The sequence below is a fragment of the Hyposmocoma kahamanoa genome, unplaced genomic scaffold (genome assembly GCF_003589595.1).
Source record: "Hyposmocoma kahamanoa isolate Upper Pololo Valley unplaced genomic scaffold, ASM358959v1 81, whole genome shotgun sequence".
NCBI classification, from domain to species: domain Eukaryota; kingdom Metazoa; phylum Arthropoda; class Insecta; order Lepidoptera; family Cosmopterigidae; genus Hyposmocoma; species Hyposmocoma kahamanoa.
The window spans coordinates 11,024,965-11,039,879 of record NW_020654080.1 but is presented as its reverse complement, the minus strand read 5'-3'; the positions used below and the strand labels follow the sequence as shown (position 1 = coordinate 11,039,879).

At 37.4% G+C, this 14,915-nt stretch overlaps 1 protein-coding gene across 1 annotated transcript in view; it reads right to left on the bottom strand.

The window, feature by feature from the left end:
* Nucleotides 1–14,915, bottom strand: part of LOC113234151 (transcription factor SOX-9-like) — a 29,668-nt gene extending 14,753 nt beyond the window's left edge. Inside the window, exon 1 of the mRNA XM_026469420.1 lies at nt 14,806–14,915. Within this exon, the coding sequence (XP_026325205.1) occupies nt 14,806–14,915 (110 nt within the window). The remainder of the gene's footprint in view (nt 1–14,805) is intronic.

Here is a 14,915-nt window from a genome sequence, read left to right as displayed (position 1 = left end):
GGCTTAGTGGTGGCAATCGTTAGTTGTGCAGTGCGCAACGGGAAGTCCCGTTGCGCATTTCGTGCCTACAGCTCCGGTACCTATCATGAAAATAGGGAGGGTACTGTACGTGCACCCGGGGTGGCTCACCCGAGGCACTAGCCTCTTGAGAACCAGATGAAGACAATGACAACGGTCTGTGACAACCCGGTATACTGGCTGATCTGGAGTCAGAACCCGAACATCGAAGTGTAGTAGCGAATAGTGCCCTTCTCGTATTCCCTAAGGGTCGATAGGGAGGGTCACTATAGTTAAAACTAATGTAGAACAATATGGGGCTGTTCATGTGTTTCATTCCCACGAATGCATTGAAGAATTAGTGTACCTGTCTCTTTTATTTGAATTGCAGTGACAAACGTGCCATGTGAATTTCCCAATCCCAATTAAGGACTATTCTTGGTTGTATTTGTTTTCAAAATCTCATTATTAATGTTTACAATACGACTAGGTGTGTATCTATATAGCGCCGTAACGGTCATATCCATAATTACGAGCAGTACCAGTACGTATAGTTACTAATGGAAACTCATGGTAAGGCATCGCGAATAACATTTAGCGCGTGGAAGGTTCCAAATAGGCAGCCGGGGCCGGTAATGAAGAGCGGTGTTAACTCGCTTGCATTACCGCGCGCACGCTAACCGTTCCCCGAGATTACACTTTGTCAATATTGGCCCTTGCTAGGCTCTATTGCTACAAATGGAAAAGAGTTTAAATGTAAGAGCCTAAATAATTAAGTTCCCTACCACGTGGCGAGCCTTTTTAGCATTTTACGAAAATTCGCAAACTATGTGAGTCATGACGTACTCAATCACAAATTATTACATGGTACCTAGATATCAATTTTTGGAACGAAGAAGTCGTGCGTCTGGGGGTAAGTGACACGTCTGTGCAAAGAAGAGGCACTGTCATTGCGCTCTTTACCCTGAGACATAAGTTGAAAAGTCCCATGTGCTTGTAATTGTTAACAGTTTGCCACGCGTGGTTTGGTCACCAAAGGCAAGCTATAGACTGCAAATTGATGTGGCACAATGACGGTATTGATACTTCATAGTTACTAAGTTAAAGCATGACAATGACTAACAGTAATTATAGAAAATGAAACTATAATAAAAAGACTTCATTCTTCAATACAAAACATATAACATATAAAATAACATAAATATTTAAAACTGTATCGAAAAAGTAAAGCCGTCGGCAATTTGTAGGTATTCGCCGCTATGGAGACACCGTAGAGTGTAGAGCCGTATCTCTTCGATTAAAAATTATGTAATAATTATATAGGTAAGTAATAGGTTATAAATTATATAGGTAGGACCTTTTCCACTATATGGAACAGTGATAGAATACTTACTATAGAAATAACAATCATTAAACTCTTAAATTTCAAATGATAGTTATACCTAACCGACTACCGACCATACTGCTAATTGCATAGAGTATTTCTACAAAGAGTAGAACAGACGGGAATTGAATTTAAATGAATTTAGAGTAAATATATTGTTAATTTCAATTCAAAGACATCGTTGTTATTATAATCTTATTTTTATATAGCTCGCAATATCATTCAAAACAAGTGACGGTAACGACCAATAAGCGCTAGTGTTATTTTTCTCTTGAAAGTCTCGTAAGGGTGGTTCGTCCATAAGGATATTTTCTTCGTACTGTTGGTGGTAATTTTACATCCAAATGGCATTCAAAGCATACAATAGAGTAAGTCGTAATGTCAAAGTGCGCGCGAAGTGGCCTGTACAAACAGGGGTGCAAGTTCCGGGCGGCACCTGTGAATGCGTACAGCCGCGCTGTTTGCGCCCCCAATTAGTAGGCTCCAATCGCTGCGCAAACCGACGTGTTTGATCGCAGCGGTGCTGCGCTTGCGCAGGCGAGGAAATCTTAATCTGCGGGAGCTTTGAACTAAGCGCGCCGGGAATTCGAAACAAATGATGCTCTTAAGGAATCAATGGGTTAAAAGAAATATTTTGTTTTCTTTAGCATTGTTTAGTGATGACTGACGCCACACTTATGACATCCAACGACGAATATCTTTTTTCTAAATCTTATCGTTTTAAATAACGGTAATAACTAAGATCTCGGAATTGATCTTTTGAGTGTCTCTGAATTCATGTGCGAATTTAATTAGACATTTATAAGGAGCTTTTCGCTGAAAGAAAATATCGTGATGAAACCTGCACGTGGAAGAAGAAGGTTCACAGCTCTCGGAAAACGTATGAAGATCCCAATCCGCATTGGGCCAGCGTGGCGGACTATGGCCAAAACACTACGAGACCCATGCACAGCTGTGGGATGTGTAAATGGGCTTATGATGATGATAATGATAACCGAGATATTTTACATATGCCCAGCGACACTTACATCACGGACTGACAGCGACAAAGGCTTCAAATATAGCCCGTACAGAAGTGGGATCACATCTATATACCTATTATAAATGTGCTTCTAACTATTTGTTGTAATAAGTCACTTCTACTAATATTCAAATTCTTTTTTCACAGGACTTCCTAAACTAATTAATCATGAACAGGCAGGTAAATCCAAGGGTGTGAGGGGTGACATCCCGGGGACTCCCTGATAAGGACCCTTAGTGGGAATGTTTGCGCAGGCGTTGTTATCTGCTCCTCGCGGAAATAAATCCAAGGTATACAGGAAGTTGGTAATAATAACGGAGGAATAGGAGTATACGCCATTCGGTTTTAGAAGATTTTTTATGATTCCAAGTGACAGGACGAACAAGTTGTGCGTCTAGTGCTAAACGACGCCTGTCCATAGAAGTTGCAGTGCCACTTAGAGCATTTAATCGCAAAGATTTGAGGGGCATTGCACTGCGCCCGTCAGCCAAAGGCATAGTTGACAAGCCTCATGTGTCTGCAATTTCACCAGGACCTTATACCGTCAGAACCGAAACACAGTAATATGAGCATTACTACCGGGCGGTAGAAATTGATAAGGTCGCAGTACTACACTGGACGAACTCATTCACAAGGAACTCCACGGATACTGAAATTTATTATTATCATTATTAGCGTAATTTTAACGTGATATGCTATTTGATGTTTGGATCGGTGCAATGCGAGCATGTGTCTGTAATCTCACCAGCACCTTTACCCGTCTAAACCGGAACGCAGCAATGCTCACATTACGGCTTGGCGGCAAAAAAAGTTAGCTTAAATATAGGTTAAAAAAATGATAGGTTATACATGAACTCTTTCACATCTCTCCATTCACTCTTTCTATTGCTAGTAAAGTTGTATTTTCTTTTTTTTTCAATAATAACGCACACACTCAACATAGCCCCGCACTAGGGACACCTGTGTCGCGGGTGTCATGGACACATACATAGACAACCACAAATTACACCCAAACTCACGAGTGAAATAAATGTAGGCCATACGAAGATTTCTCCCGGCCCGGGAATCGAACCTGGGACATCCGCGTGGCAGTCCGGCAGGCGACATGGTAACCGCTCGGCCACAGAGGCAGTCAAAAAATTATTAAGTGTTTGAAAATTGTTATTGTAGAAATAGTTGTCCGATAGCAGTGGCACCGGTTTGTGACAGTTTCATACGGATTTCTGTACGCAGATAATGAAATCTCACCCTTAGTGTGCTTAATTACTGCTTATTGCAGTGATCGAAATTGAGGAACTTAGGCTCATTTTATGAGTTTGTTCATGGAAGTACTGCCACCTTACCAATTTCTGCCGACAAGCAGTAATTTCAGCATTAATGCGTTCCTTGAGCATAATGGCACTTGTCAACTGTTGTCAGGCGTAGGGGCTTTAAGTTGCGACTTAAAGCTCTAAGTGCACAGCATCGGTTATGAACAAGCGTATTGCTTACCACAAGGCACACGACATGTTCGTTCCGTCACTTGGCATTATAAAAAAATGAAATTGCGAGTAAGTTGATCTATAGCAGGTATACTATAAAAATAAATGCAGACTTTGAAATTCACAGAAACGAATAATATATAATAAGATATAAATAACTATAAACTTAATAGTGCTTCAAAGCACTATCTTATCTGCAAATTCACTTTTTAAGTTTGCATTTGTGTATTATCGCAGCTGTTATTCAGCCGTTTATCTTCTTGTGACCTTAATCTTGTCTTCTACGTTTTAGTTTATTTTAGTGAGTATAGAAATAAAATAAATTTCAAATAAAACAATATTTATACATTAAACATGCTTAAAATTTGTATACAACAGAGTTGATATATGGGGTGTCGTTCAAAAACTAAAATGTTTCTTGTTTTTTATTTTGTTTATTATTGTATTAAGTTTTTGTGCTTTTTTGTTGCTGAAACTAGTTCTTTGAAATTTCGTTCGTTCCGCCGCTTCTTCACTCAATAAATCTAACTTCTTGATTAAGAAGTGATCCAAGTTTTATTTTAATAAAAATGTAAGTGCACGTTTGACCTCAATCTCACTTGATGGAAACTGACGATGAGGTCGACGATGGAGCATGCATACCTAAATAATGCCTATTCACTTTCAATCACTCATTCAATCCTAATCCTGAAAAGGTCTAAGTTATAACATTCAAGGAACAAGTCTGCAGGCAGAGAATTCCGCTCCATAGCCGTTCGCCATGTAAATGTGGAGGCGTAACGATTCGTGCGAATCTTTGGAATATCCAGAACTTACGGGTTTCCACCCGCATACGTCTAGCCAAGCATATGTCTAGTCGTAAGCATATGCCGGTGATGGAAAGGAAGACGGAATGAAATCGTATAATTCCATCGCACACTTTCCTTGATATATCTTGTAGAATACCGTTAAGCTGGCAACTTTACGGCAGTGTAGAAGGCTCTGCAGCGTCGCCTCTACTTATTCCGAGTAACCTATAAGCCTCTCGGCCGCTTGTCAATTGAGCCCAATGTGGCCAGTATGTAGCAGAGCCATGCCAAAGGTGGTAGCAGCATTCCATACACAACTGGACTTGTGCTTGGTTGTAGTTGTAAATCGTGTATTAACTTATTATAAACATGTGAAGAGCTCGAAACGTTGATTTGTTTGAAAAAGCAACAGTACCCGAATTAAGACCTAAAACCGACCTCAAAAGTTCGTGGAACTACATCTATTTGCCAAGTTTTATTGAAATCGTTTACCGGAAAGTGCGAAATCGGATTCATTCCTTAGTTTGCCACCCTTAGAGGTGGAATATTTTTTTAATATTTGAATGGGACCAATACTGAGGTACCCTCTTTAGAACAAAAAAAAGAGTTATCAAAATCGGTTCACAAATATCGGAGTTATCGCTTAACATGTATAGATACAAAAAAGTCGTATTAAGAACCTCCTCCTTTTATGAAGTCGGTTAAAAATGCGTAGACTTAAAGAGACATTAATTAATACTTAATTAACGTCTCTATATAACATAACATATAACATCTCTATATAATAATAACATAACTCATGAGTTTCTCTGAATTCGTGCGACTTAGGAGTTTAATATTTGCTAAATGCCGATAAAGGGTGATAAAGCTCTTGGAGTCATGTGAAGCCTACAAACTACAAGGGCGACTCTGAAACATCTAAAGATTACTCAGCAATAGAAACTCAATCTAAAAACAAATCTTTTACCATTTTATTTTCTTTAATCATATATACTAAGGGTGTTGATTTCTTTATTCAATATCTTGTAAATATCGATTTCTTAGGATTTTAATTGTTCGCTTATATTATGGTTTACGTGTTTTGTGGATAAATAAATGTCAATTTTATTTTATTTATTTTATTCTATTAGTAATATAGTTACTATATTTTAAGTAAAACTGTAAATTTTTAAATACTCCTGCTAAACAAACATAGCGAAGTACATACATAAATTTAGGACGCAATGTACGCCATATAAAAGACGAGTAGTTACGATTAGCTTCACTTAATTACAGCTAGGCAATTTATAACCGTATATTGGAATATATGAGTGATGAAAAATTATTCAAAAGTTCAAGTAAGATGTGAAGTGCCGCTGGTTGATAGGAAATTAATAAACAAGGGACTGATAAGAGATAGTGGCTATTCAATTAGAGCTGTGGATCGCGTGTCGTTTTTATGCGCCCGCGCCGATGACCCGCAGGTCAAACGTTATGAATTGCGTATCCTATCAACACGCTTGACATATCCGATAGACGCTTTGGACGAAGGATATTTGATATATAAAAGACGACAAACGTGTCTTCTTTATAATACAAACTTTATATTTACTATTGACCAAACTATGAATTCAAATCTAATAAATGAATTAACATGGTTGTAATGAACTGCAAATTTAATTTATATATAAGAAAAATATAATAATCTTTAATTGCACTGTGCTAAACAAAACCTCTACAAAAATGAAAAAGTCTTTAAAATCGCCAGTATTGATATTAAATTTGTAGGTTCGCAACATAAGGAAATAAAGTATCTCTACTCTGTGATCAACCCTATGATATATTTAGGCTTATTCTTATAGTGATATATAACATTGGAGAAGGAAGATATACATCCTGACTTCACCCAATGCTGGGTATAGGCCTTCAAGTTTCTGCCCATCTCGCCGTTAGACGCACGACGTTCCTGTATCCAGTCCTTGGACGCCACTCAGTTATCGCCTTACTCCATCTGTCATCTTGTCTCCGTATCAGGTGCTCTGCTAAGCTCCACTTTAGCTTCGTGATGCGGTTCCCCACGTCCTTTACCTTTGTTCGACTTCGAATATGGACATTGGGAACACGGTCCATAAGCTTGATACCGAGCACGGCACGCTCCATAGCCCTCTGTGCAACTCTCATTCTACACACAGCCTCCTACGTGAGCGTCCACGTCTCGGCACCGCAAGTGTGAAGGAAGACACTATGTTTAAACAACCAACAAGTCGTTTCGTTGTTTTACATGTTCTCCTCGCTGAGTGAAGATAAAAGTTCTATATTCTCATTTTCGTTGTGCAGTTGTGTTATAGATACCCCTAAACCCACGAAGCAGATCCCTGACCACAAGACAGTATTATGACTAAGCTCTGTGCCACATTATTTTTCCTATCCGCCTGCGAACATTTAATGAATTGTATGAATGTATAGTTAATTACGGAATAATTTCTTGTTATTTGGGGTCACTTTGGCAATAAACCACTTTATGATAAGACGTAGGTATGTCGCACGTTTCAACGTCAATCTACTAAGAAAAGAGCTTGACAAAAATAAACATAGAAGCGATGTAACTTATTTGCACTCTTAAATGATACGGGTCACGTTGGGGTGGTGCCTTTCTACATAGGGCGCACTATAAGTTTCCGGAACTGGCCACTTACATAAACAATATTTAAAAAGTAATTACAAGATTTGAAAATGGAACTCTTTGGCTGTAGAATACAGTTCGTTTTGTCCGAGTATCACTTGTTTTTATATTGTGGCGTCATTTTAGAAATTGATTGTCTACATCACCATGGGTTTAACTCGTGAAAATTTTCGTAGTATGATTTTCTACGACTTTAAGTGTAATTTAACAGCTCAGCGGAGCTTCGCTCGGCTTCACACTGCTTTTGACGATGAAGCACCATGCAAGACGACTATTTATAGCTGGTTTGCAGAATTCAAACGCGGTCGTGTGAATCTCAGTGACGAATTTCGTGATGGTCGCAGTGAACAACAAAAACATCGATGCTGTGCGCCGTATGATCAAAACAAGCAGACATGTGATATACCATAAGATTCGGGCATCTTTAGGCATAGGCATGAGTCAAATACAATCACTAGTACACAAACATTTGGGTGTGAAAAAACTGTGTGCTCGGTGGATCCCACACAATTTGATTGAGGCCAAAAAATCGGATCGCGTCCCTTGGTGCAATGCCACGCTTACCAGGTTCAACGAAGGGACGTTAAATTTGGTGTGTGACATAGTAATGGGTGACGAAACATGGATTAATAGTTACGATCCCAGAACAAAGCAGCAATCAAGCGTATGGGTCTTTCAAAATGGGCCGAAACCAACCAAAGTGGTGCGCGTGCAAAGTGCCTCTTAGCGGATGATTGCTTCTTTTTTTAATAAAATACGCTGAACACGTGGCTACTGTTGCTTTGGAGAATCGTTGTATCGTGAATATTGATTAGTACACGACTATTTGTTTGCCGGAAGTTATTGACAAACTCCATATAAATAACCGTAAACGCCGTATCATCTTGCACCACAATAATGCCATTTCTCACACGGCCAGACGGACAAATGATTTTTTGAAGGTGAACAACGTTGACCTTATGAGCCATCACGCGTACAGTCCCGAGCTGGCAACTTGTAAATTTTATTTACTTCCTAAAATTAAGAACCAGTTACGCGGTTAAGATTGCTGGCAGGAAATGGATGCGTCAAGCCGAGAACAGGGCGAAATGGCGTGCATTAGGGGAGGCCTATGTCCAGCAGTGGACTGCAATAGCCTGATGATGATGACGCGGTCAACGATTTTCATCACCTGAAGTGGCTGTCGAAATAGAGTATAAAAAATATGTTTCAGAGATTGTCACGGAGGAGTGGCATAAATGTTTTCAAAATTGGTTCATTCGTATGAAAAATTGCATTAACGCTAACGGAGAATATTTTGAGGAACAATAAATTAATTTCTGACCATTTATAGGATTATTTTCTTATTCATCTCGGAAACTTATAGTGCGCCGCACGTACATAGCAAGCCGGCTTTCGGGAAACAATTACTGTCAAATAAGTACCTAATACTACCATGTTAAAAGACAATGTCAAGTATGAAGCTTCATTTGCATCATGCGTCTTTTAATTTAGCACAGTACCTATTATTCATTTGACAGCAATTTTTTCGTACCGATGTTCGACGGAGAACGGGAGTGGACATCCTGGTCCGTTTCCTCGACGTTATTTGATTCCATACAACTATTTCAAATTGAGTGTATTCGAAACATCCTTGATTGATTTCTCAAAATATTATCAGCTTCTCGTACCATTGGTATAATAAAGCAACACGTAATCATACGTCAAAAGTACCTAAGTGTTTTTTTATATATGTATATTGTTAAGCGACGAGACGAACAAGTTGTGCGCCTGGTGGTAAGCGACACGCCTATCCATGGCAGCTGCAAGCTGCAAGAGTTTTCGGTCGCAAAGATCTGAGGGGCACTGCTGCTACGTCCGTCACCCTGAGATGTAAGTTGACATATCTCATGTGCTTGTAATTTCACCAGCACCCTTACCCTTCAAAACCGGAAAACAGTAATGGTCACATTACTGCTTGACGGCAGAAATAACACGACTTTTATCATATGAAAGTCATAACAATAATGCGAACTGCGTTATACAAATTCGGTAGGTATACGTGAAATTTTATCTCTCCTATTTAAGCACAAAAAAAGTTATCGACTAATTTTGTTCGTATACTCTTTCCCTGAAAAGATGTCATTTATATTTACGTTTAAATAAATAAGAATTAGATAAAGTACCTATTAAATTACCATCTTTTAACTTCGCTTAGCACCTACAGCCTAGGTACTCAACCTTAACTGAAAAAAAATAAACAAAATGCTCTTTCTTTTTTTCACAAAGCAGAAGGTTGAAAACTGTTTTTTTTTTTGTTAAAAATTGTAACAACTTAACCTTTATTAAAAGAAAATGTAATAATTTTTAAAAAAGCGAAATTTCCAAATAGCAATTTCAACCAAAAACGATTCGCCAACCCTGAATTAGCAGGACATTAAAACAAATGCGTGCTAATAGTTTATTTTCAAATAAAAAAAAATAGTACGACATTATTCTGAGGTTTTTACTAGTATTGTGCTAAATATAGGCAATTTAAGCACCTACTCAAGCAGTAGAGGTCTCTGTGAAAGAGTTCGCCCAGGGAAGTAGGTACTGCCACCTTACTTATATTTGCCGCCATGTTGTAGTAATGTGAGCATTATCGTGTTCCGGTTTTGAAGAGTAAGGGTGCTGGTAAAACTATAGACACACGGGACTTGTCAACTTTGTGTCTCAGAATGACGGGCACAGTAGCAGTGCTCCTCAGATTTTTGCGATATAAAGTTTTGAGTGGCACTGCAAAACTGTTAAGGACAGGCGTGTCACTTACCACCAGGCACTTGATAATCTTAAAAAATAATATGAGTCTGTATTACAAATTCTTAAAATTTCTAAGTTACGAGGACCATCTGCGCTACATGTGATTGTTGACGATGTTTTCAATAATACTAATTAGGTTATTAATTTCTTAACCTTTAGTAGCAGAGAGCTCCTTGTGAAAGAGTTCATCCAGGGAAGTACTGCCACCTTACCTATTTCTGCCGCCAACGCGGCACGTGGGGTTTGTCAACTTATATCCCAGGGTGACGGGCGCATTGGCAGTGCCCCTCAGATCTTTACGATTTAAAACTCTGAGTGGCACTGCAACTGTCTTGGATAGGTATATCGCTAACCACCAGGCGCACGACTTGTTAGTCCCGTCACTTGATATAATAAAAGTTGTCATTTTATTTCGTTAAGTAAATTTTAATTATTATTACCACTAATCTAGTCATTAAGTTATTTTTGTAAGTATACTAACGCCATTGGACCTGAACAAAAAAAATAATTTATTATTATTATTATACCTATAGTGATCAAAATAATATTCCTATATCGGGAGAATGCTACATAATTAATTATATAAGTTAATAAATAATGCGACGTTCGTATGACGGTAATGCCTTTTTGTTATCATTAATGGCTTCAGTGAATAATGTCTCTGTAATTTATTGTAATGTAGGCATTTGTTGATATAACATACTATTTATGTAGATAGCTCTTTCAAGCGCCGCATATTTCTATGGTAGGACACTTGGGACAGTACATTCTGAAATTCAGGTGACGCATAAGTACATTATCTCTACGGCTAGTGAGTTTCGGGCTGAATAAAAATAACTCCATATTCCTTATCCTCTGTCAAATGTCATAAGTACCTATGGTAAACTTCTCTATTAGACAGGCTTTTGTCGAGTTGAGGCCGTTAAGGCATAACGAAATCTTTGGCAAATAAAATTGTATCTTGATAATTAGTTTTTAGAAATATTAATTGTACCTAATCATCATTACGAGTATCATGATGTTTTTGGGTAATTTTCAGATTAGGTTTCGCTACCTAATTCGTTGGCAATTTTTATTTTTATTTATATATTATAACACCAAGTGACGGGACGAACAAGTCGTGTGTCTGGTGGTAAGCGGCACGCCTATCCATAACAGTTTCAGTGCCAGTCAGAGCTTTAAATCGCAAAGATCTTATGGGCTCTGCCACTGCACCCGTCACCCCGAGACATAAGTTGACAAGTCGCAATTTCACCAGCTTGAAGGGAAAGGGTTCCCTTCAAAACCGGAACACAGTAATGGTGACATTACTGCTTGGCGGCAGAAATAGTTAAGGTGGCAGTACTTCCCTGGACGAACTCTTACCTACCCAAGGAGCTCTATTGCTACTTAAAAGATACAGCTACTGTGGACACGAATCGCCGAGCCGAATCTGTTTCTACCATAGACCATTTTCTTTTTTTACTTCCGTAGTTTTTACGTTTGATGCGTTTATACGGGTTGTATAAAATAAAACACTGTGTTTGAAGATCCACTTATTCAACCATTGCGTCTTGTCGACTACGACTTAGGATGTTGAAACATGTATAGAATGAGAGTCGCACGGAGTGCCATGGTCGGTATCAAACTTATAGACTGAGTTGAATTCCGAAGAAATCCAAAAACGAACTAGATCAGGTAACGAAGCTAAATCGAACTGAGCAGGACATATTGCGAAGCGTTGTGATGACTGATGGAGTAAAGCGATAACCGAATGATGGCCAAGCAGTGGTTATAGAAACGTGGCAGATCTTGTGCCTTCGGACCAGTTATGCCACTGAATTATACCATTAAGGATATAAGATACTAACCTGTCCCTATTTACTTGTAATTATTATAAATAATAATGGTACAACTGGTCCAAAGGCGGTCCTGCAACAAGACGCGTAGACGAAATCGTTGAAGTCACGGGCCGTAGATGGATAAGACTAGCGCAAGATCGTGTTGGATGACACAAACTACGGGAAAGTGTGCGACGGAATTGCATGAAACAATTCCGCCAACTCCTTTTAGTCATCGAGGGACTAGACGTAGGCGTTCCACCCTTATGTTGTGGATATACCCAAGATTCACAGAAAGCTTTATACTTCCACTTTTATATGGCGTGTAGCATTCGAGCGGAATTTCCTGCTCCCAGGTTTATTCCCTGAGCGCTATAACTTGAGCCTTTTCAAGGCAAGAGTGAATTGGCTTTATATATTATTATATACGTGTGCATGCTCCATTGTCGACCTCACCGTCACTTTCCATCAGGTGCGATGGAGGTCAAATGTGCACTTATGATATCATTTAAGAAACCGTCTATACCGAGCAGTGGGTGAAGCTGAGCTGTGGATGATGAAAAAGAAGCAGGAAAATGTCTGAGCAGTAGTTCAGTTTCTTTCTAACTGACTTCAAAAAAAGGAGGAGGACTCCAAAAACTGATTGGATATTGTAAATATTTCAGTATCAATTTTTTTTTTAATGGCAAAATAAAATTTCAAACCGACCAGTAGGTAGCATATGCCAATAATAATATCTTATAAAAATTATAGGTTTGGACAATAATTGTCAAGTTGGAAAATTGTATCAATAAACCATAGAAGTAGATAGATTGATTAATAAGTAGGTAGGTAATTGTAATAATACTGTGAACAAAACGAAATAGGACAAAAATAAATAAAAAGTATTACGTGTATTGTTGTCATTTGGATTAAATCTGTATTATTTTTCGCTTTTCAGTGTATTGACTTTTTGTTTGTTTTTGAAGTTGGTTGTCTTTTTAAAAAAAAGTTTTTAATTACAGTTTGTATCGACATACGAACTTACTAAATACATTTTGTTTCTAATTTCTTGATAAAAGTACTTATAAGTTACAAGCTGTCATTCAAATCAAATTATAAACTAAAGTGATTCTAAGCACATTTGTGGTGACTCAATAAGTAGGTAGGTACCTACTTGAAAGAGACCGTATGGTTATCGAGCACGAGCTAGCCCAAATTGAAACCTCATTGCCCGGTGTTCGATTACAAGTGAGTTTTTGTTTCGGCAGCCCATAAATTATTCCTAAGAACTTGCTATTAGTTTATAGGAATTACTCGTACGTGTGCTTTTATTTTATAAGTAGGTAATAGGTATAATATGAATGGTACAACTGAAAAACGTTGGAAGTCCATTTTGTAACACTTTCACAGTTTGATATTTGACATTTAGAAACCATGGCCATTTTGCATAATGTTTAGTTTTTTTTATTAGTAAGAAGTTGTACCATTGATATAATACTTATAGCTTCGTGTGATCAAACGTCGAAAATGCTTTTATCACTTATAAGCCATCAAAATATGAACTACATAAAACAAATCACGTATATGGTCATATGTTTTGTAGAAATGGCGCAAGCGCCGTTTGACAGTATTTTTTTTTTTGTTGTTAACGACTGTTTTAAATTGTTTGCGTCCTGTTTGAAATTAAATTGTGGTTTTCATCAAGTTTAAGTTTTAAAATTGAACATAAATAGGACGTAAATATTTTAGAACAATTGTGATAAACCAAAGATCCCAAAAAAAGAAAAAAACACCGACCATAATTATCTATATTAAATTTTATAACTCTAGTTATCCACTAATTTTGTTCGTAGTATCATAAAACTTCTCCCCATTTATTTATATTTTGCAGAGTTGATGATGAAGTTATATTAACAGTGACAGTATATAGCTACGTAATGACTGTAAATTTAACGCTATATAAACAACGTATGGTTCAATTTTCTAGAAAAGACTTTAGCATATTTTATATCTTTAGGTGTGGCTTTCCATACAATGATCCACCTTGTGTAAGGTCATCATGTTATCATTTAAAACATACTTACGAAGGAAATCCTATGGTAAAATAAAAATTTTGGTGCTTGCTTATTTTCTTTTTTCTTTAAGAAAGATAGAGGCCTCAACATTTTAGTCACAAATTTATATTATCGCCTTATGAAATAAACATTGAACTATAGTATATTAAAAATTGACGTTTGCCACTATCTCTATTTTTTTTAATAAAAAATATACTCATTAGGGAAAAAAATGGCGGGAATTTGAAGTGAAAGGACTTTAAAAGTTTCTGGAAGAAGGATCAAGATATAAAGGGCGAATGGTGTGGAAGCATACAAGAAGAATAATACCTACTAAGCCGTGTTCAAAATTCAACGACTTTTATTAGCAAGTAATTTAAGTGAAAATGAAAACATGAATAATGACTTCTACCGCTTAAAAGACTATTTAAGAAACCCAAAGTTATTTTTGCCATTATACAAAGTATATTAAAAACACAACAGAAAATAACTTTTTTTTTGAAGGTTGAAGACTGTACCACCTCAGTCAACCGCAAACCATGGGACCTGTAAAGGGCCCGAAACGTCGGTTTGTTTGAAAAAACAAATATACGCAATTTAAATCCGGAAAAATAGTTTCATTTTCTATGTGTAACAATCGCGAAAACCTAAGAACTCGATACAATAGAAAATATTTATTGAGAATCCCGAAAACTATATGAAGACAGGCTCAAAGGACAAAAAAAAATACAAACAAAAAAAAGACAAAAATCCTAATAAAAAAGTATACTTATTATAATAAAATTGCATAGATAATATCAAGAAATACTTATAATAAAACCAAAAGAAAACTCACTTGGTAGGCTGAGGTACAATGTTGTCGTAATTGAAGCTCTGCAAAAGTTTTCCGACTGCTTCATTGATCTCCACCTTGTCACAAGGCCTATGTTCATGATCCCAATTCAT